The 23,950-nt window shown below is 32.9% G+C and overlaps 1 protein-coding gene across 3 annotated transcripts; it reads right to left on the reverse strand.

The window, feature by feature from the left end:
* Positions 1-603: 603 nt before the first annotated feature.
* LOC18595661 (PHD finger protein ALFIN-LIKE 7) lies at positions 604-6,365 on the reverse strand. Of its 3 annotated transcripts, XM_007023720.3 has the most exons (6): positions 5,878-6,364; positions 5,731-5,763; positions 3,604-3,832; positions 1,915-2,044; positions 1,497-1,818; positions 604-989 (listed from the first exon to the last, which is right to left on the reverse strand). In XM_007023720.3, the coding sequence occupies exons 1-5, from the start codon at positions 5,972-5,974 to the stop codon at positions 1,546-1,548; spliced, it is 762 nt and encodes a 253-aa protein (XP_007023782.1). In that variant the 5' UTR covers positions 5,975-6,364; the 3' UTR covers positions 604-989; positions 1,497-1,545. The 3 variants fall into 3 exon arrangements, with proteins under 3 accessions (XP_007023782.1, XP_017979208.1, XP_017979207.1); XM_018123719.2 differs by lacking the exon at positions 604-989 and having other exon boundaries at positions 1,289-1,818; positions 1,918-2,044; positions 5,878-6,365; XM_018123718.2 differs by lacking the exon at positions 604-989 and having other exon boundaries at positions 1,289-1,818.
* Positions 6,366-23,950: the final 17,585 nt, after the last annotated feature.

Raw genomic sequence — 23,950 nt, forward strand, 5'->3', positions numbered from 1 at the left:
TCTCTCCTTCCTCCTCTCACCCATCATCAGACTCCGCAGTACATCACCAGAAAAAGTGCACTGGGGAGGATACTAAGGCTGGATTTGTAGGGAACCGCGACGAATCGTGGGCTGGTGCTGGATTAATCTGTTGCTGTTTGCTGATTAACACTCGTTTGGGCTGTCTAATTTTTTGTCATCCCTTGTTTTTTAAAGGAGAGATATCGAAATAGTTAACTCAAAAAAGTAGCTCTTTAGTTTTACTGAATCGAAGTTACTGTGCTGTACAGCTTTGTCTTTAATATGCAGGGTGTCTTCTGGGTTTCTACTATCTAGTTCTCTATCTTTTGTTGATTCTTTAATTTCTCAGAAGGGTATATTTCATTTCCATTTTACTAGTGTTGGGTAATTTATGTAAGGGTAGATTTCCTGGGTTTGGGTTTGATCTAGTGTTGTTACTGTGATAGGATGTGAAATCATGTAATGGATTTATGTATTCCTCTTGCTTATTAAAAAAAAAAAAAAGGTCTACAGGTTTGGGTTTGATCGAGTCCATTGGCAGCAAAACAACAGCAATCTCCCAATCAAAATTCCATCGGCAGCATACCAAGACAACAAAGAGAATAAAGACATTAAAACAGAATTCAAGAGTCCAACTTCAATAAGTGATGAACAATCAGATCTGATAGACGATTTGCAAGATCTGAGAATATGAATCACAGATCAACTAACCACCTTCCTCTTAAACCACAAACCACAGCAGATCTGCTACAGAAGAACAATTTGGGAAAAAAAAAACAAAAAAAGAGGTAAAGGAAAGTTACTTTACATCCGCAGTGGAAAGGAATGACATCCCCCTTACCTATTGTAATGTGATTACAATGGGTTTTAGACAAATCAAAGACTGTAATGTGATTACATTCATTTAAAATGCAAAGAATGTTCCCCACATGCAGCATACTAAACGCCAATATGGAGGCAATTTCTCGAGGCCAATATCTGCTCCTGACCTGAAATTCAAATTCTTCAGTTAAACCCGGTTTTGTACCTCGGGACTTGTTTTATAATTTATACCATCATACAGACCCTCTAACCTTATAGTTAACCATACCATAACCATAAACCACAAGCCAGATTGAGATTAATCTCTTCAAGATGAGAAACAAATCCTAAACAATTCTCCATAACACATTTCTATCATATTCTGACAGGAAAATGACCCATTCCAACAGATGATATTGGCACCACATTAATCTTAGTAAACCAAACAAGGGTAAAAGTAGTGAGTAGAAGAAATTAAGCATCCAGATGAAACTAGAAAACTGCACCAACATATATATATTTATATAATAATTCTAGTTGCCAGCAACAGTTTAAAACACAATTCCCGATAAGAATTAAACAGAGCAGGAGCCAAGAGTAGCAAAACTTAAAATCCCATCTGCAGTTATCGAAATTAATCAACTAAAAGAGGCAACTCTGTTTTACTTCCAAACTGTAACGAAAAAGCTATAAACCTTGTCTGCTTCGTTTAAATTGCTTGAAGTCCAACTTCTGAACGTACTTTTAAACTCTAGCCCTCTTGCTACTGCAACTCGGGCACTTGTACTGCTTGATGTGCTCAGCCTTTGCAGGTGTAATCTTCACACATTTTCCATGGAACCATCTCTCACAGATATCACAACAAATCCAGAATTCATCAGCACCATAGCTATCCCCACATGCCCCACAAGTAGCACCCTGTTCATCATCTTCCTCATCTTCTTCCCCACTCTCATCCTCGTCCTTAGATGGTGGAGACATCTTTACCATCTTACTTGGTGGTTCAGATTGACGAGACTGCAAACAGCAGGAATATCAATGTGACATGAAATAAGAGAAGCACATATAAAAGGGAAAACAGAACAAATCAAGTTTAATTTTGAAATTCCTTACCACCTTAGCACTTGATTTGCTTTTGCCACTGCTGTTGTGATTAGCAGATTGTTCCTTTGGCTGCTTAACATTTCCTGTCACAACTTCAAATATGGTTGGAAGATCATTTATCATCTGGAAAAGCCTTTTCCTGAAAAAGAAAAAAAAAACAAGTTAGAATAACATTAGCAATATCAAATTGACTACTTTACTGGATAAGGCAATTCTAGGGCCAATTGGTCAAGTTATTGTGAAAGTATCATTTGAGAAAAAGATAAGAAAAACTTGTCAGCAAGGACCATCCCACACCCCCCCTCACACACAAACATAGACAAGATTCGCAACTCTACTCCCTTATGAGAGGGGAGCATGTATGTATTTAATATTTATGCATGCGGGTAAATATGCATGCGTGTCACCAATGCCTAAGATGAGGGGAAAAGGTATTTAATCTTTCTTTTCTTTTATTCAACGAAAGAAAGTTGAAAGAAGAGGATCCTTCGGTTCAATTATAGAAGACTACCCAATGACAAAGAAGCAACAATTGTAGGACTCAAATTAAGGGATAGCAGGTGAAGTGGTATTGTTCTACGCATTCCCAGCAAACAGTGCCTTTCCCTTTTCTCTCACAGCTATCTTTTCCTTATGCTTCCTCACCATATTATTTTTGGTCTGAGATGCTTCCTCGCTGTTGCCACTACACCACTAGAAGAGTGGAAATAAGGTCTCATTTTGCTTCTTTCCCAAAATACAGACTCCAAATTTTTGAGACAAATCCAAAAAAAAAATGTGTAAAATAGTCTCTCCAAAAGCAAGTCCTGTCCTATTAATCGTTAAACAAAGTATGTATACATGCCAATGAGCATTCATTAAGCTATGGCTCCTAAAGTAGGGTCTTATCCTCCCAACTGCAGGACATCACACCTTTAAAGAAAAAACACTATAGCAACAAATAGAGATCTTGTTCCTGTCCGTACAGACCAGAGAACCTGCGACCATCAGGTTGGTCAGTAGCTCTATATGAGCACACATATGCATGTGGCACTTCTTCTCTTTAACAGGAAAAATAATAATTACTGTGTCTGACTGTGTAAGCATTTAGAAGTAACCTAGTCAATTTTTAATTTCAGCAGCATGCAAGATTTTAGTTACCATTACATAATAATAGTCAAGTAGTAAAATGGTATAGAACATCTCATTTAGCATTGTGGCATCCAGTACTCCCACCCAAGACTTAAATTGTGCCCCTGAACTTGGCAAGATGATATTTATACAAAGTGAATGACACAGTCACTCCCTTGGGTGTTTGAAAGTAAGGCCTAGACAACTATGCCATGTCAGCAAGAACAAAAAACAAAAACCAAAATATCTCCCAACTCATCAATTACAAAATTTAAAACAAAAAGGAATGCAAAATTAAGAATAGAAATGAAGATTAAACAGACTATCCACAACTTTGTACATGTACTATTGCTTCATCCTTCATAAACTTTGTGCTTTAAACGATTGACTAGTCATACTAGTAACTTTCCAAACAAATTTGTAATAAAGTCAATTGACGAAAACTAGGGTACTGGCTTTCTATATTAGTAGACACGAGAATAATGCAATTACCACTAAACTTAAAATAAAACCATGATACTGCAGCAACTAAGCTGTGTAAACTGATGCTCAATGTGGGCATAGTTGACATTGTAAAAGCAAACATACCTCTCATTCTTGCCAAACCCAAATCGTGCACCAAAATAGAAAGCAACAGCAAGCAACCACGAATCACTGTGAACTGCAACCAATGATAGCCAGTCCTTCTCCTGCATCCCATCCCTAGCAAAGTTTATGCCCAGGGCAGGCTCTGGAAGCTCAGGAGGCACCTCCTCAACAGGCAAGTTAACTTCCCATGTCTCATTTGGAAGTCCATATAGGCATAAGTTCTCCTTCTCTGCAAATAAATTTAATACATTCAGTGAAGAAATGAAAGTCCAGAGTTTTCAAAAAAATAAGCTTGCTGAAATGAATCACAACAAACATACAGCTAGTTATTAACTTTTAAGTCCTTAACAATGCGTCAGGATAGAAATATTCACTGACAGTCTCAAATATATCTAGTAATATTTAAATATACGCATTTAGGAAAATAAATATTAAATTTAATCAAATAGCCATGAGCACCACCATTTCAGTCATGATTTGTCTAGTAGAATCAGACCCCAAGCTGCTCCTACGAACTGATATTTAAGAATGCAGGATTACATCTAAGATATTTATGCATATCATTATTGTCAAGGAGAGTATTAAAAGCAGCATATTGAAGCCAACAAGTAATTTTCATGCGTAAATGAAGAAAAGCAGACATTTTATTTCCACTCAAAGTTCAGGCTAAGGTATATTCATTAAAAACAGTACATTTATATGACTAAAACAGAAACTCAACCAAATCTCAAGCCATCATGCAAGAAACCATAAATGCAGACATGATAAGTAATTTTGAGTGTAACTATAGAGATGAGCAGTCCATGTACACCACAAAACAAAGATAACTACATTTCTATATGTTCTTATTTGTTCTCCCTTTTGATTCCAACTGTATGATGCCACACTCAAGTTAGAAAAATAAGAGTTTCCCTCTAATTGTTAATGGACCTACACTTTGATGTTTGACACAAGAAATACACATTAACAAAATGTAGTGTGACAAGTAACACAACAGACTAAGTAATAAAAATGTTCAAAATGTTATCAGAATGTAAATGTTAACATCCATGGGAAATTCAAAACTGGAAGAAAACAAAGGCCTGCTTCAAAAGAAACAAATGACAATTGCAAAAATGTTGCCAGTTTAGGCAGTAACATAGGCCAGGTTGATTAGCAGAGTAAATAAACCAGGACATGTCGACCCTCATGAAAAGCTAAAGGTGAAGATCAACTGAAAACAAACAGTGCACCACAATGATCATGATTGCTAAGTACTGGGACCTGTTCCAATTAGGTAACCACGTAGAACATGTTATTGTGCAGCTTTCATATCCAGGTCTCAAATTTTCAAGAGGATGAGAATGGACACAGTGCAGAAAGGTTAACTAGAAATAACAGCCCACTTGAAAGAAAAGTAACGCATCCCTATAATTCTATGCAGATTCTTTACGCCTCCACACAAAATTTAGAAACTGGGCAGTTGAGGCAAGTAAATTGTAGCAAATAAATCAATATTTGATATCATAAGAAGCAAAAATCCAGGGGCTGACATAATAAATACTCTGAGAGGACTTAAAACAAGAAAGGTGCTAAAAAGACATGGCTCGCCATGATTGGAAAGGAATAGAATTAGGAGTCCTTTACTGTGTACTCCAGGTAAAAATGTTGACAGCAATAACCGTGACCTATTTATGTATTAATAAGGCCAAAAAAGGAAATCAAAGAATGACAAGAACAAGTAAAAGAATGACTAGTACTAAAGAAGTTAAAGAATTTATCTGATCAGGCAGCCATGATGCAAGAAAACAAACTTTACTGCTTTCACTAAAATATGTTTGACAGTGTGATTATCATTAATTTAAAGCTCACTGCTTTCACTACGAGTCAGCTGCTACGACAGTACAATTGATGTGTTATGCCTTTGACATTCAGAAAATCATGACAGAAAAAGAATGTTGACTGAAAGATTCTAAAAATATTAAACTGAAACAGAGATAGCCTACAGAGTTAAAAAAAAAAAGTAGTAGTAGTCCAAAGCACCCTGTTAATGAAAGAAAGAATGCTAGAAAAGAGGGAAAGAGACACGCAGTCAACGCTGCACCTAAAATAGTATAAAGAAAAATGGAAAAACCAAAGATTACCCACCAGGATCACACTGTTGATAGAACTTGTCAACCTCTGCAAAAAGAACCCAAATATGAGGGAAACAACCCATTAACCGAATTTGTTTGTAATTTTGAAAACAAAAATTACAAAAAAAAAAAAACAGGGACGAAAGAAAGGCGAACGAACCAGCGGTGAGAGCCTTAATCAAGCCAGCTCGTCTGCCCTTGAAGTCGTTGAAGACCTCTTCTACCGTTCTCGGTATTGGATGTGGTGTCCCTTCCATTCGCTTTTCTCAAATTCTCTTTAACGTTTCCCTCACTAACTCAAATCCTTAATCCCCCTCTCTCCCTCTCTCTATGTATATATTTGAATATAATAAATGGACAAGTATATAAAGGGCGTACGTGGACAAAATACAAATATAAGGGTCTTCCGAATAGAATTTGGGAACAGCGAATCAGAATTGAAGGAACATCTGAATTAGGGTTTTCGTCGTAGGGTTTGCAGGCCGTGAATAGGGGTGGATTTGGGGAATTGGGGATTTTACTTCAATTAATATTATATATACTTTGTGAAAGAGAGGAGGAGACGGATAACGGAAACTAAAGCCAATTTTAGACCAAAAGATTGAGGGGTTTAAGTAGTGCCTTTGCCTTCTCTCTCTCTCTTTCCTTCCGAAATTCTTTTATTTTTCTTTTTCTATTGTTTTCTATTTCTTCTTCTTTATGTAGGTAGGTTAACTTTGTTTTTAACTTTAATAAAAACACAAACACATACGTACATGAATTTTAAATCTCTACATTCATCTGCGTTGAGTTGGATCTTTGGAAGAATTAATTTCCGGGGGCGATGAAGCAAACACTATTGGACTTGGCTATCATGGGCTTAGAATATATTTATGAAGAAGGAAATTGCTTGTTTCAAATTTGTAAATGAAAAAAAAAAGGATGAGATTTTCGTTTTTGATATTACAAAAATTGGGGAACATGATGATGGATGGAATGTAGGGATGAGTAAATAATCAAAATAAACTCTAGTATTCAATTCGATTTAGATTAATTTTGTATAGTTTGATTTGGATATTCAAATTATGTATTCGGCTCGATTTGATATTCCAGCTATAAGTAATGAAAATTGAAAACATTCAAATTGATTCAAACTGTATGTTTAATTATCTTTTATATATTACTTTTGTTTTCATTAAAACAAAAATATCTATTATCTCTCAATTTACTAAAAGGAACTAAAAATAAGATAAAAATAAAAACATTCAATTTAAAAAAGATTTATATTTGATATATTGACAATGTCAATTTATCAAAACACACTACATCATTAATACACAAAGATAAAAATTTATAGGGTCTTGAAAGTAAATATCAAAATAATTTAATAAATATTCAGATAAAAAAATAAAATCCATAACTGTATATAAAAATTGTCTTGAGGCAAGTGTCCGGTTGGCACTGTCCGGGACATATTCGGTATTTTAAGATTTTAAAGGGTTTTCTCTAGTTTTTTATTTTTTATTTTTTACTTTGGTTTTTATGATTGATGAGACGTTTTCAAGTTTGTCTTAAATATATAAGAGGTAGGCGTGTCCCTGCAAATTCAGTGGAATTTTTTACGGATGTACGTGTTTGGTATTTCATTAAATGGTGAGCCTATTTTTGTCTCTTCACTTTTAGTTTGTGCTTCAAGGAAAGGACATTTTTATTTTTTCTATTAAAGAGAAGGTGATTTTATCTTTTGGCTTTTTATGGGTTTTTGGGTAATCTGAAATTAGTGAGACTATTTTTGTCTTCTTCCTTTTATTGTCTTCTTTTATTGTTGAGGTCATTTTTGGTTCTCTGCAAAATGTTTATGGTTTTTTGGTCTTTGGGGTGGGGTGTGACTTTAGAATTTTCTTTTTTTTGGATTTCCATTTGACTGGTATTTTTGTCACATCACGATTTTGAAGACATGACCAGCGTAAATACCTATATGGGTATAATCTATTAAGCCCAAGCAAGCTTTTTACTTATCATTTATATTTACGTTTATCACAATTTCTATGCACGTATCATTGAGTGCTTCATCATATGTCATGGAAAATCTACCTCATGAAGTATGGCTAAAGCATGTTATTACCTTTAGCAATTTCTATTGTATATAAAGTCATGCAACATATCACAATAATATCATAAGTGCATCTTGTGCTCAATGTATGCACATTATGGTGCTCAATCTATTTATGGCCTCATCACCATAAGCTATACGTATATAATACATCCATCTTGGTGTTTAACACAAACAACTTTGTCATGAGTATCATAAACTAGGTATTCTTAATCACTTACATATATATATATATATATATATATATATATATATATATGTCATCATTACAAATGTAATAAACCCAAGACTCTACTAGACACACTGTGGAGTGTACGACACATGGAAGGCTTTGAAGGAAGGCATTATCACACCTACCAATCACAAGTTGAGCTACTCCTCCACAAGTAGTGAGCCCAGCAAGCTACTTATTTAAAAAAAGAAAAGAGAAACTAATAGGTGAGTCACAAAAACTTCGTGAGAAAACACAAGAAGGGGACAAGCCATAAGGAGAGAGTGTTTGCAATAAACCATAATTTGCAGCACACATGAATTTCATAATTAATAATCACATTTCCTTTCAAATGCTTAAATGATATAAAACAATATCATTTCTCATGAATCAAGTTAAAATCCAAGTCAAAATTTTGTTTGGATTGAAAAGTAGGCTTAAAACCAAGTGAAAAGCCATTGGAATAGTGAAAACAAAAGCTTATTTACCTTGACTATTGATACTTTCTCCATAAGTATTGATACTTTCCATCTAGAATGCTTTCTAGGCTAATTGTATCGATATTTTCAAGAAAGCATTAATAATTTCCACACAGAATGCTTTTTGAGGCATTTGTCCTAAATATATCAATATTTCTTTAAGTATTGATACTTCACTATGAAAAACCAATGGGCATTTTCCAGCACATTCAATTCTCTTACTTTTACCTATCACTTAGACTAAGTAGTTCTTTTACTAGATTATTCAAGGTTCGTATAATTGTACTTGTACTCACATTCAATATACATTTCGTTAATTTCATAATGCCATCAACATCACATGTAATCCACAGCGACATAATTCATCATGCATCCATGAATTAAATCATATCAAAACAACATATGGGAGTAGTATTACTGCTTGACTTAAGGTTATATATAAGGGTGTAGCACACACCCCACATCATGGCCCTCATGTACATGTGGTACACACCCCACTGTTGGAGATCAAATCTTTATGCAAAGGTGAGTTTGTGTAAACCATGAATTTCAAAAAAAAAAATCTTTAAAGAAACAAGTAATCCAAATGCATAAGCAAAATTCATACATCATACTTATTAAAAATTATGTAAACACATCCATTAAAATCAAGAATCTATAAAGAATGAAAACATACATTTCCTTGATCCACGTTTCTCAAATTCGAATCACACTAACAAGCAATGTGTGACAAAATTTTCACCTTGATCTTGTTCGAACTGGGTAAAATGATAAACATAAGAATTGTTGCCTTGTTTCTTAACTTTCCAATGCCTTTGGAATCACGTCATTTGGACCTTCAAAGTGAAAGTTATGTGTAAATTACCAAAATAGGTCTTTTTTTGTATGATTTTTTATTCTTGACTCTTAGTGAATTGTAGTAAATTTATCACCACATCAAAGATTGATTTTTCAACCAAATTGACTTACCACTTATTCTTCAAGAGTGCTTTCAACTTGAACTTTGAGTGGATAAGGTATGGAATATTAAATCACAAGATAGTAGCTTGCCTTTTTTTCCTTTTATTCTTAAATAGGGGCGAAGCTAGCCAACTTTTATTGGGTAGGGCCTAAGATGAAGAGCTAGATTAATATGTTAAATTTAACCAACAATTTCTTCAAAATTGAAATCAGATGGCTTGATGACTCAAGTGTAATAGAATTATTTGGACGATTTATGAAATACCCCATACTTTGATATGGTGATAAATAAAGTTGATCAGATGCAAATTGAGGTCAATTAAAATGTTTAAAAGTGATAAAAGGCGATTCGGAAGTCAAGTGAGGCATAATAAGGTATTTTGGATACTAAGGAGACAAGATAAAATTTTAAGAATAAAATAATTTTTATTAATAAAATAATATTAAAATATTAATATTTAGCTGGATGTCGAAATCAATCATGAAGAAGGATCATATGGTTGATCTAAGAGGGGGAGAAGATGACAAGCTCGACTCTATAAAAATATTTGTCATGACATACATGTGATGGATAGCATGTTTGCATGCTAGGAAAGTCTCGAAAAATTTACAAAAGTCGGTATTATACCTAGACGTACAACAAAGTTGATTTAAGCCTCGAACTAAATCAAATAGAGAATTCATGATAAAATTAAGAATTTTAAAGTTTCAGAATGGTCTAATATGGTGATTCGGAGTTCGAGGATCAATTTGGAGTCAAACCGAAATTTTCACTATCTAGGGGCAAAATGGTCATTTGCCACCTGAGGACAAAATGATAATTTTTAGAAAAGCTTTTTTGGCCCCATTTGACTTATTGGAGTATGATTTGAGGTTTAGAAGTGAAAAAAAATTTAATTCCGGTATAATTTTAAGTATAAGGGTAAAATGGTAATTTTACCATCCTAGAGGTAAAATAGTAATTTTTCATCACCAGGACATTTTTCCAGCACATGGTCATCCCTTATCCTCATTTTGACCATTGAATAATTGTGTGGTGGAGATAAAAAGGATTAAAATTTTAAAAGTTTTAAAAACGGGCCAATGACATGATGCCACGTGTCATGCCTTTATTAATTTATTATTTTCCTTTTTAAAAGGCACAAAAATCAGCCCATCTTCCACCCCATGGCCGGCCAAACCAGCAAGAAGAGGGAGAAAACAAAAACAAAACCCTAGAGAGAGAAAATCAAAGAAAAAGTGTGAATTTTCAAGGAAATTAAGTGAAAAAGATGAGATTTTTTCTATTAAGCTTGAGTTTTCTTATTCCCAAGCATTTCTCCTTATTTTCCATGATTAAATTACATGTTTTCATGATGAATTGATGGCTGATCAAAATGGGTTAGGAGAGAGAAAGTTGTTAGATTAATTTGATTTTAAGTTATGTTAGTGTTTTTAGTTAGTTTAACATATTTAGGAACAAAACAACAAGAAAAGAATTTATTTTCCTCCATTACCATTGTTGGCCGAATTTTTTAGGGAAATATTGGCTGATGATCTTGATGTTTATTTGAGGAATTATGATGAATAATGATGAATTATGAGCCTAGAAAAATAATGGAAATTTTCGGAGCAAAAATATGAATTTTTACCCACTAGGGGTATTTTAGTAATTTGTTATCGAAACTGATAAATTGAATCTCATTCACAGTCACTAAGGTAATTTAAGTATAATTGGAGTGTAGAAAAGTGAGAAGAATTGATTTGAAGTTAAATTGGAGATAATAGGCCGAATTAGGTCAGCACCGCATTTAAGCGGTAGTCAGATAAGTTGTATATCATATCATGCGTATATATCGAGCCTGAATTGATTTTATAATGGTCAAGCATTGATGTGGTGAATTATGTATTGTACATTGTGGATAGGTGGTGAGCAAAGTACACTGGTAAAAGCAAAGAGATTGTGCTTGGAGACTGAGATTAGGAGTACATCGACTCCTAGAATTGTGAGTGAACTTATTATCGTCTTAATTATCTAGAGTAGTTTTATACAATTGTGTGATTTTATTAAAAGTGGGTTTAAATGGTAAATTGCTATGTTTTAAGAGAAATTGTGATTTTATAAAATGATTTTATAAATTTTCTGGAAAATCGAATACTGGTTTTGAAAATAGAGTAATTGGAGGCTGCCTGCTTGTGTTGTAAATTTATGGTTTTAAATTGAATGGCTTATGACAATATATGAGCATGAATGGCTAAACTGATTTTGGTTTAGAATTATTTGTACTGTGTATTCAGCCTTGAGAGGCTAGGTTACGATAAATTGCCATGTTATGCAGATAAAAAGATTTTATAAATCAGGTGGTAGATAAAATAATCCATAGCTACTGCAGTAGTGGGGGGTTCCGTGGACCAGCCTATTAGAGGGGCACGGTAAACTCCTTTATATTCTTACCTCGAACAGAGAGGCGCGTAGGGTATCTCCTGGGGTAAAGCTTAGGGTTCACTTCACGCCAAACCACCACGTGAAGGGGAACTCAGCCAACGCCAAGGAACGACTATATTTTTCTCGAACTAAAAATATATTTTAAGTGTATATAAAAATTTTAACAGTCTTGGCGGACTCGATTGGATGCCCTGCGCAAGGTATCACCGAGTATGAGTTTTGGCACGAGCCAAAGTTTTAAAGAATTCATAAGCCAAGTTGATTTCTCGATTTATATGGATTGATTTTATTTAGTTGAATTGAGTTGAAAGGTAATGAAATTACAGTATGATGACTTATTTCAATTGTCTCCATTTACTCGACTTTAGATAGCTTAGATGGTATCTGTTTACTCACTGAGATTTTATAATCTCACCACCCTCATTTCCTCACATTTCAGGCTCGGGGAATTTCATAGTTAGATGACTTTGACAAGGACCTTTATTTGGACTCAAATCTGTAAAAGTTATAGGTTTCCAGCTTTCGATGCATTTTGGTTAGATGTGGGCCCACGTGTCACTGTAAAAGAAATTTTATGCTTTGGTTATTTGCTTTATAGTATATATAAACATAATTAACTCTTACGCTATAAGAATTATGTACTGATAGCTTTATGAAAATTATTTTACAAGAAAATAGTTTATTTTATTGAATATTTTTATTATATTCAAATGGTCAAATTTTCACTTCAAATGAACGTTTTAGATACTTAATTTGTTTTTAAATCATTAAATATATATTTTCTGCTTACCTACTACATTTTTAACAAGTTTCAAGATTTTCGACAAAAATGACAAAAATGCCCCTGTGAGCCAGAAAACAATATGTTATGTTCTGATTTGGAAATGATTTGTAATCCTTCGGATTTTGATATTTGATAACTATTGCTCACCGGGGAAATGCGAAAGCTGATACGAGAGCCTTGCGAGGTTTCGATCAACATTCGGGGTGAAGAATGTTTGTCGAGGCCTCGCGGCGGTTATCATAGGCCCGATGGGGAGTTCCGGGTCGTGACAATTTACATCTTTTTCGTTTAAAGAATTTGTCAATTGTTTTTAACTTACTCATACTTCAATTAAACCTAAAAAAAATTGATGCAATCAAAATTCAATATTTTATTTTATTTCTATTTAAACTTAAAATACTAAGTATAAAACTATAATGTATAAAATATAAAAAATTAAATACGATATACAAGATTTCCCACAAAGATTAAATATATAAATAGTTAAATAATATTAATAGAAAGGAAAAGATAAAAGAAACCTTACCTCCTCTTAATTTCACACAATGGTAGTGAGTGGTCCCGTCCTTCTTTGTCTAAGTTCACAAGCTCATAGATCTTTTTGCAAGAATGAAGTGTGTTTCAGTGTTGAGTTACAGGAAAAAGAGTAAAGCAAAAATTAAAAAACAAAAGAGAATAGAAAAAGAAAAAAAAAGAGAGAGAAAGAGGTGAGGAGAAATTTAAGAATTAGGATAAAATTGAGTACGGCTTGTGGGTCAATTTATTATTATTTTTATTTGTATTAATTATTAAATAAAAAAATTATTTTAAGAGGATCATTTGAAATATATATAATAAATAAATAATTTTAAAAATATAAATAAAAATAAAAACTTCAAAATATATATAATAAATAAAATTTTTAAAAAATTTTGGAAGAAGGGGAACGGACAATTTTAAAAATATATAATAAATATACATTACCCTCCGCCATATTCCTAAAATTAATGACTAGTTTTCTATTTGAGAGGACTCAAGAAAGTGACCAAGGGAGGGGGAGAGGAAGAGAGGTTCAACCTTTAATTGAAGGAGGGAGGTGTGGTTAACCCTAGTTGTAAGAGAAAGAGGGACGACTAAGTGTTGTTACCTTGTGAAAAATATAAATTTTTTTTACCCCTTTTCAATACGTCTTGATCCAAAAGTTTAATCAAAACTAAACTCCTTTCGAATCAATCTTGACCATATATTTAGAGTAATTGATGCATCAAATATACTCCATAATTATAAAAAATTATAAATAAAGAATAAAAAATTTAATTCTTTAATTATAATTTAGAGTTTATGATAAAATATAACGCTTGTTGAATAACAACTTTATTTTATTATTATCCATCTTTATTTTAAAAAAAATTAATAACAAAATAAAAAAGTCATAGCCAAACATGCAACCTTTATTTTATCAATATGGATGTTTAGATTCACTCTTGCAAGAGTCATCCAATATTATCTTAATTTAAGACAACTCTTGTCTTAATTAAGACAACACATATATGCTTGTCTAAATTAAACAACTATTATCTTTAATTTAAACAATATATTTACTTTGTTTAAATTAAGACAACTCTTGTCTTAATTAAGACAACCATGATTTTTTGTCTGAATTAAAACAAACATATTTTCTTGTTTAAATTAAGACAAAGATGTTAAGTTACAATTTTTGTACAAAAATTTAAGTAATTAAATAAAGTATGCATTTCATCTTAAACAAGTTGAATTTTACTAAGCTAAGTGGGGAATCTATTTGGACGTAAATATTTTAAGCTTTAATAAACTTAAAATTACTCTTAATCTCATTAAGATAATTCAAGTTTATTAACCATGAAATCACTCTACCATAAATTCATGGTTGCACTCTTGGATTAACTACAATTACAAGAAAAAATCTAATATTAATATTTAATATTGTTGTCCAATTGCAAACCTTATGTTGCCAACCCTTATAACCATCCAATGATAAAAATGAAATTACCATTTTATCCTTTATGTCAATTTTGTTCCTTAGTCTCAGTTTCATTTAATTGGTGATCCAATACTCTAGATCTAATTTTTTGAGTATCAAGATGTGATGAGTAGTTAGTTAATCAATCCACTAGGCCCAGATTAATCATCATTTTTCTTGAAATCTTTAGAAGTGGTGTTAATGTTATGAACTCCATTTTTTGGATATATACATTCTTTGATGCTCACCTTAATCATAATCCCAACATACATAATCTAGATCAATGCAATATGATGATTATGCCCATGGAATAACAAAGATTACAAGGAGATAAAACACGAGTCCACTATCCATCAAGATTTTGGTTCTACTATAAGCGAATACATAAGTGTGAGATAAAGGTTTGAGTAACAGTTATACTTAAACTTGATTCTCACGTGATTCTAGTTCAAACTATAGTGTCATTAAATGAAGTCAACTACTTCGATGATTTGAGACTTATCATTCCTTTAGAGTGAATCACATTCCTTTGTTGAAAGTAATTTGGACACTACAACTTTAAATTGATCAACTTAATTATATGGCTATGAACAATTTTTAGATTCAATTAAAATATATGTATTTTATGTATGACTTTTTATCCAAATGTATTTTAATATCTCAATAGAATTGTGCTACCTTTATAACTAGAAAATAAATGTTTACTTACAACAAACTCTTTGTCTTATTATCAAAATGCACTTTCATTACAAATTAAATAAATGGAATTAAACATGAGAATATACTTGTTTTTCAAGGCACCATATCCTCAAATTCCTAATAATCTTCTAATTGCCCTAAAGCAAGTATGACACATCCTTTATCTCAAGACCTTCTAAGTGACCCTTGAAGCTTTTTTGTGTTAGAGTCATTGTGAATGGATTAGCGAGGTTTTTCTTTATTGGAATTTTCATTACAAGCACTTCTCCATGTTGTATGATCTCTCGAATGAGATGATACCTTCTCTCTATATGTTTTGTTACTTTATGATTCCATGGTTCTTTTTAGTTAGCCACTACACCATTGTTATCACAATAAAGTGTAATGGGCTTATCCGCATCTGGAATCACTTCAAGGTTCATAAGGAATTTGTAGAGCCATACAACTTTTTTTATAGCTTCACAAGCTACAACATACTTTGCATCCATAGTAGAGTCTGCAATACAAGATTACTTTACATTATTCCATAATATGGCTTTTCTTCTCAGGGTGAAAATAGATCCTGATGTCGATTTCCTTGAATCAACATTAAATTGAAAATCTGAAAATCTAAATTAGTGTACCTAATTGCTACAAAGTCATTTCAAGAATAAACAAACATGTAATTCTTTATTCTACGAAGATATTTATAGATGCACTTGACTATAGTCTAGTGCTCTATGCCTGGGTTAGACTGAAATTTATTAACTAGTTCTACCGCATAGCAGATGTCTGGCCTAGTACACAACATAGCATAGATGAGACTTCCAATAGTTGATGTATAAGGAATTCATCTCATAATTTCAACTTCTTGTGGAGTTTTGGATGACATCTTTTTTGAAAGTATGATTCCATGTCTAGAGGGTATAAAACCCTTCTGAATCTTGCATAGCAAACTTGACCAAGATTTTGTCTATGTAAGCTGCCTGAGATAATGCGATTACTTGTTCTTATGATCCCTTATAAGTTTGATCCCTAGAATATAACTAGCTTTTCCGAAGTCCTTCAAATCAAATTGTTGGTTTAGCCAACCTTTAACTGTTGACACCATTCTTATATCATTCCCAATGAATAGTGTAAAGCCCGACCTTATAAAATACTATTCATGACATACATGTGATGATAGCATGATTGCATGCTAGGAGAGTCCCGAAAAATTTACAAAAGTCGGTATTGTACCTAGAAGTACAACAAAGTTTATTTAATCCTCGAACTAGATCAAATAGGAATTTTAAGGTGAGATTAAGAGTTTCACAATTCATGGATGACTTAAAATGGTAATTTGGAGTTTGAGGATCAATTTGGAGTCAAATCAAAATTTTCACTAACTAGGGGCAAAATGGTCATTTGCCACTTGGGGACAAAATGGAAATTTTAGAAAAGAATTTTTTGGCCCCATTTGATTTATTGGAGTATAATTTGACTTATTGGAGTATGATTTGAGGTTTAGAAGTGAAAAATTTTAATTTCGGTATAATTCAGAGTATAGGGGTAAAATGGTAATTTTGCCACCTCAGGGGTCAAATTGTAATTTTCCACCACCAGGATATTTTTTTCAGCACATGGTCTTCCTTTGTCTTCATCTTTGACCCTTGACTAAACATGTGGTGGAGATAAAATGTTCAAATTTTTAAAATTTTAAAAACGGACCAATGACATGATGCCACGTGTCATGCCTTTATTAATTTATTATTTTCCTTTTTAAAAGGCACAAAAATCAGCTCATCTTCCACCCCATGGCCGGCCAAACCAGCAAGAAGAGAGAGAAAATAAAAAAAAAGTTTGAATTTTCAAGGAAATTGAGTGAAAAAGGTGAGATTTTTTCTATTAAGCTTGAGTTTTCTTATTCCCAAGCATTTCTCTTTATTTTCCATGATTAAATTACATGTTTTCATGATGAATTCAATTCTGAAAAAATGGGTTAGGAGAGAGAAAGTTGTTGGATTTATTTGATTTTAATTTATGTTAGTGTTTTTAGTTAGTTTAGCATATTTAGAAACAAAACAACAAGAAAAGAATTTATTTTCTCCCCCAACCATTAATGGCTGAATTTACCATGTAGTGAGTGAGGACAAGTTTGATTTTATTCTAGGAGAATTGGTTAAGGAATAATGAATTATGAGCCTAGAAAAATAATGGAAATTTTCTGAGCAAAAATACGAATTTTTACCCACTAGGGGTATTTTCGTAATTTACTATCAAGACTGATAATTTGCACCACACTGAGGGACATTAAGTTAATTTGGGTGCAATTGAGGTATAGAAACTGAAAAGAATTAAATTGGAGTTTAAACGGACGCGTTAGGAATTTAATCGGGTGATAAGACGAATTAGGCCAATACTGAGTTTAGATAGTTACCAGTGCATTTTTGCATTCCATATCATGCATTGGTAGTCGAAATTAGTTTAATTTTGATTTAGTACCAACTTGGTGAAATTCTCGATTTTGTACTATGTCAAGGTGGTGAGTCCTCCGATAAAGGTAAAGAAATTACATCCGAGGACCGGTAGACAGAGTGCTTCGAAAGTCTACATTCTAGACATTGTGAGTAAACTTACTGTCATTTTAATTATCTAGGGTGGTTTTTAGATGTTTCATGAATTCTATGGAAAAAGGAATTTAAAAAGATAAATTTTCATGTTTTATGAATAAATGAGTTTCAATGAAATTAAATTATAAATTGTTTTGAAATTAATAGTGATTTTGAAAAATAGAGTACACGGAGACTGTTAATTGTGGCAATTTGATTGTTTAAATTAACTGGCTTATGATAAATCGAGCATGATTGGCTAGTTGGCAATTGTATTGAAATGCGAATTGTTTGGTTACCTTAAAAAACTACGAATTACAAAATTGCCATATCATGTTATTGAGTTTTATTATATGGTGGATTATATATTAATTAATCTGTCACGACCCGAAACTCCCATCGAGCCCGTGACAACCGCCGCGACGTCTCGATCGACATTCATTACCCGGAATGTCAACCGGAACCCCTCAAAGCTTTAATATCAGCTTCTCATTTCCCCTGTGGGTAATTGTTTCCAAATACCACATTCTAAAAGATTTTAAACTATTTCCAACTTAAACAAATAAAATAATAATTTCCATCTCACAGGGGTATTTTAGTCATTTATCCCAAAAATCTCAAAATCATCTAAAAATATAGTATGTAAGTGGAAAACACATATTTCATAATCAAAAATAATTTTGGATGTCTAAAACATTCGTTTAAAATGGAATTATGACTGTCATAATAAAATAAAAATATTAAATAAAATATTCAATTTTCACATAAAAAGATAGTTTAAGAACACTGCATAAATAATTTTTATAGCGTAAAAGCAAAGTAAATTCTTACATACCGTAATACAGATAACCAAAGTATAGAATTTAATTTACAGTGACACGTGGGCCCACGAATGACCAAAAGTATCAAAAGAAATGAACCTACAGTCTTTGGATGTGGCAAGTTCAACTGTAATCCTGATCGATATTAGTTATCTACAATCTATTCTGAGCCTGAAATGGGTGAAAATGAGGGTGGTGAGATTATAAAATCCCGGTGAGTAAACAAACATCACTCAAAATATCTAAAGTCGAGTAAAAGGAGACTATTAAAACATTTCATCAAACTGTAATTTATCATCTTTCAACTTATTTCAACCAAATGAAATTAATTTATTTAAAGCAAGTAATCAGTATGGCTTATGAATTTCTTAAAAAGCTTGGCTCATGCCAAAAATTATTATCATACTCAGTTATCTGGGATACCTTGGCCGAGGGCTATCCCAACTGAGTCCGCCAAGGCTATTAGAAAGTCATGTTTTTATTTTGAAAATATAGCCATTCCTTGGCGTTGGCCGAGTTCCCCTTCACGTGGTGGTTTGGCGTGAAGTGAACTTTAAAGTTATACCTCGGGAGTTACCCTACTCGCCTCTCCAACCGAGGTAAAAATATAACAGGATTCCGTGCCCCTCTAATAGGCTAGTCCACAGAACCCAGCCCACTGCAGCAGGTCAAACCCACCATACAATAAAATTTTGACAGCATGACAGGGCTAATATATTACTACCCAGTCTGCAAGGGTAAAATAAAGCAATTCATACAATTCATAAAAAGCACAGCCCAGCCAGTCATGCCAATACAATAACATAAGCCATTAATTCAATTTTAAATTTACAACATATCAGTGGTCTCCAATTACTCTATTTTCAAAATCGTTATTTCGTTTCAAGACAATTTATAAAATATTTTCATTCAAACTCATTTTGTTTACAAAACATAAAAATTTACCATTTGAACTCATTTTCATAAAATTCACCAAAACCGAATAAAAACATACTTTAGATAATTAAAATGATGGTAAGGTTACTCACCGTGTCTAGAGTGGAGATTTTCGAAATACTCAGACTACTGGTCCTCGGGTGCAATTCCCTTGCCTTTATTGGAGGACTCACCACCTTGACACAGTACAAAATCGAGAAATTCACCACATTGGTACTAAATTGAAATTAAACTAATTTAGACTACTAATGCTTGATATGGAATGCAAAAATGTCTAAATTTTTGCCTAAATGCGGTGTTAGCCTATTTTGGTCTTTTACTCGATAAATCGATATACGTGTCCGTTTGAACTCCAAATTAATTTTTTTCAATTTCTATACCTCAATTGCACCCAAATTGACTTAATGTCTCTCAATGTGGTGCAAATTATCAGTCCCGATAGCAAATTACAAAAATACCCCTAGTGGGTAAAAATTTGTATTTTTGCTCCAAAAATTCCCATTATTTTTCTAGGCTCATAATTCATCATTATTCATCATAATTCCTCAGATAAACATCAAGATCAGCAGCCAATATTCCCCTAGAAAATTCAGCATAATGGGTTTCAATGGGAGAAAATTATATCTTTAGCTTATTTTTGCTATATTTCAATATAACTTAACTAAAATCACTTAATTCAATTATAATCAACCAAAAATCAAGCTCAAAACTCATCCATGGAGGTTTGGCCAGCATGGGTGTCCATTCCCACTTTCTAATTTTGCATGGAAATGAGAAAAAAATGCATGGGTAGTGAAAATCACAAGGAAAATCAATGAAATTTACCTTTTCAATGCTTGATTTCTTGATTTCTCTTGATTTTCCCCAAATTTTCAGGTAGGGTTCTTATTTGTTTTTTCCCCCTTTTCTCCCCTGGTTTGGACAGCTGAAGAAGATGAGAATTCTGGAATTTTTACCTTTTTAAAGGCTAAAATAATATAATATTATTTTATTCATTTTTTTAATGTTTTATTAATTCCTTAAATTCTAGCCATCCATTTGTTTCCAAATTTTCACCATACACTTGTCCCACATATCCATAGCTTAGATAAAATTATCAGACTTATCCAAAGTCTTGATGGAGTAATTTTGGAAATTTACACTTTTACCCCCGTAAAAGTCAAAAATTACATTTTTGCCCCAAAAACTTAAAAATTGCCCATAGACATATTTTTCATCCCTTATACTCATACCATTCTCCAATTTGTCAAATTTGATCTAAATTCTCTCAAAATCTCAAATTTTGTCCGCAGGTGGCAAAATTACGATTTTGCCCCTACACTCTAGAAATCACTGGAATTAAACTTTTTCACTGCCAAACCCTCAAATCATACTCCAATAAGTCAAATGGGGCTAAAAAAATTCTTTTCTAAAAATTCTCATTGTGTCCTTGGGTGGCAAATGACCATTTTGCCCCTAGACAGTAAAAATTCCAGTTTGACTTCAAATTGATCCTCGAACTCCAAATCACCATATTAAACCATTCTGGGACTTTAATATTCTTAATTTCATTTTAAATTCTCTATTTGATCTAGTTCGAGACTTAAATTAACTTAATTGTACCATTTGGTACGTTGTCGTCTTTTAACGATTTTTCTTTCAGGGCTTTCCAAGTATGCAAGCATATTGTCAATCATATGAATGACATGGAAAGTATTTTATAAGGTCGGGCTTGACATAATCACTGCAGTAGGGGGTTTCTGTGGATCAGCCTTTTAGAGTGGCACAGTAAACCCCATTATATTCTTACCTCGAATGGAGAGGCACGTAGGGTATCTCATGGGGTAAAGTTTAGGGTTCACTTCACTCTAAACCACCACGTGAGGGGGAACTTAGCCAACGCCAAGGAACGGCTATGTTTTCAAAACAAAAACATGATTTATGTGAAATATGAATTTTAATAGCCTTGGCGGTCTCGGTAGGATGCCTCGGCCAAGGTGTCATCGAGAATGGATTTATGGCACAAGCCTAGATTTTTATGAGATTCATAAGCCTTGTTACGTATTTTGAACGAGATGTATTCTAATTGTATAACCCAGTTTATGATGATTTACTTTATTGTCTCTATGTACTCAACTCTAGATGTTTATGATGATGTTTGTTTACTCATTGGGATTTTATAATCTCACCACCCTCCTTTCCACCCATTTCAGGTTCAGTATAAACTGTAGATAGTTGATCTCATCGAGGACTACAGTGGGATCTGCATTTTCCAAATCGTAGGTTCACAGTCCTCTTTACTTTTGTTTATTCGGGAGCACTCTTGTTATTGTAAATTAAATTAAATATTTTGGCTTACTGTATTTAAGTATGTATAAATTTATTTAGCTTTTACGCTATAAAAATTATTCACGTATAACTCTATAAATATTGTTTTATAAGAAAATAAAATATTTTACTTAATATTTCTTTTATTTTCTTATTATATTCAAATAACCATAATTTCGTTTTAAATGAAGATTTTAGACTTTTAAACTCATTTTGAATATGAATTATGTGTTTTGTATTTGTATATTACGTTTTAGCCAGTTTCGAAATTTTTGAGAAAAATGACCAAAATACCCATGTGAGACGAAAAATTAATATTTTATTTGTTTAAAGTTGAAAACAGTTTAAAATCTTTTAGAACACGATATTTGACAATGGTTGCTCACAAGGGAACAGAGAAACTGATAGTAAAGCCTTGCGGGGTTTCGGGTTGACATTCCAGGCAATAAGTGTCTACCGGGACAACGCGGCGGTTGTCACGAGCTCGAGGGGAGTACCGGGTCGTGACAAATAGAATGTCATCAACATAGAAAATCGAGAGAACAAACTTCTGTCTTGTAACCTTTTATAAACACATGGTTTGTTTGCATTCAGTTGAAAACCATATGATTTGATAGTAGTAACAAATCTTATGTTCCAAGACTGAAATGCTTGCTTAAGTCCATAAATGGACCTGTACAATTCACAAACCTTATGCTCATGGCTTTTTTTAATGAAACCTTTTAGTTGATCCATAAAAATACGTTTTTCAAGATCTCCATTTAAAAATGTGGTGTTGACATCCATTTGTCATATCTCAAAATCAAGATGTGCAGTTATGGATAAAAGGATTTTAATGGATTTAAGCATAGCAACTAGTGAGAAGGTTTCCTCATAATCAACACCACTTTTTTGGGTATAACCTTTTGCTACTGGTCTAGCCTTGAAGGTTTCAACCTTTCAATCACTTTTTCTTTTCCTTTTGTATATCCATTTGTACCCTATGGGTTTATCCCTTCAGGTGGATCTATAAGGGTCTAGAATTTATTGGAGTTCATAGAGTTCAACTCAAATTTCATTGCCTTATGCCACTTTTTAACATCAACATTATTAATAACTTCTTTATAAGTAATAGGGTCAGATTCATATTCATCAGATAGTGCAATCATATTCTTTTCCAGACCCATGTATCTATCTGGTTGTCTTACAACCCCCCACTACGTCGAGGCACCACTATTTGATTTTTAGGTTGTGTATCTAATTTAATCCTTGAATGAGACTGTATTATGACATTTTTGGAAACAATTCTTAAATCTGAGGCATCAAACAATTCTTCTAAGATTATCTTACTTTTAGGTTTGTGATTTCTTATTGTAGATACTTGATTTTGGTTAATATCTATTCTTTAAAGAATTATTTTACAGCACAATATTGTGCAAAGAACAAATGAAGTGCTACTTCATGTAGAACAACTAAAACAAGTAAAGTGTTACTTCACACAAAACAACTAGCACAAGTTAAGCACTACTTTATGCAGATAGTAGTGGAAACAACTCAAAATAAGTGGCAGAATTCACGAGTTACTTTCATCTTGGGATGTTTCGGAAAGATTGGCTTGGTGGCTCATATATGGAGGTAGTTAAGAGGTCTTTTTTTTAACCTTTTTTTGAAGTAAAAGTGTTTCACCCTCCTACCTTGTTCTAGTATACCTGGTCACATACACCTTCTTCTCTTGTACCTATTCATGTATAGCTTATTCTTTCATACCTGTTCACGTACAACTTTTTCTTTCATACCTTTTTCACGTATACCTCTTATTTATGACCTTTTACTCAAGAACAAGTCTTATTACACTCAAATACAGTAATGGTTACTTACATTAAAGCTCTTCATAATAATGTCATTCGTTAGGCGCATTAAAGCCTTTTGCTTGTAATTACTACTTTTGGCACTATATATACAGCCTTTACAATTTATTTGAGGCTTCTCCCT

Source organism: Theobroma cacao, chromosome 6 (genome assembly GCF_053813885.1).
Source record: "Theobroma cacao isolate CCN51 chromosome 6, ASM5381388v1, whole genome shotgun sequence".
Classification (NCBI taxonomy): domain Eukaryota; kingdom Viridiplantae; phylum Streptophyta; class Magnoliopsida; order Malvales; family Malvaceae; genus Theobroma; species Theobroma cacao.

Bases quoted from the DNA above. Each gene is read 5' to 3' on its own strand.
- LOC18595661 (XM_007023720.3), bottom strand. From the start codon at position 5,974: ATGGAAGGGACACCACATCCAATACCGAGAACGGTAGAAGAGGTCTTC. The intron at 3,833-5,730 runs GTGGGTAATCTT...ATTTATTTGCAG, and splicing joins CTATCAACAGTGTGATCCTG to AGAAGGAGAACTTATGCCTA. The intron at 2,045-3,603 runs GTATGTTTGCTT...TTTCTTTTTCAG, and splicing joins GGGTTTGGCAAGAATGAGAG to GAAAAGGCTTTTCCAGATGA.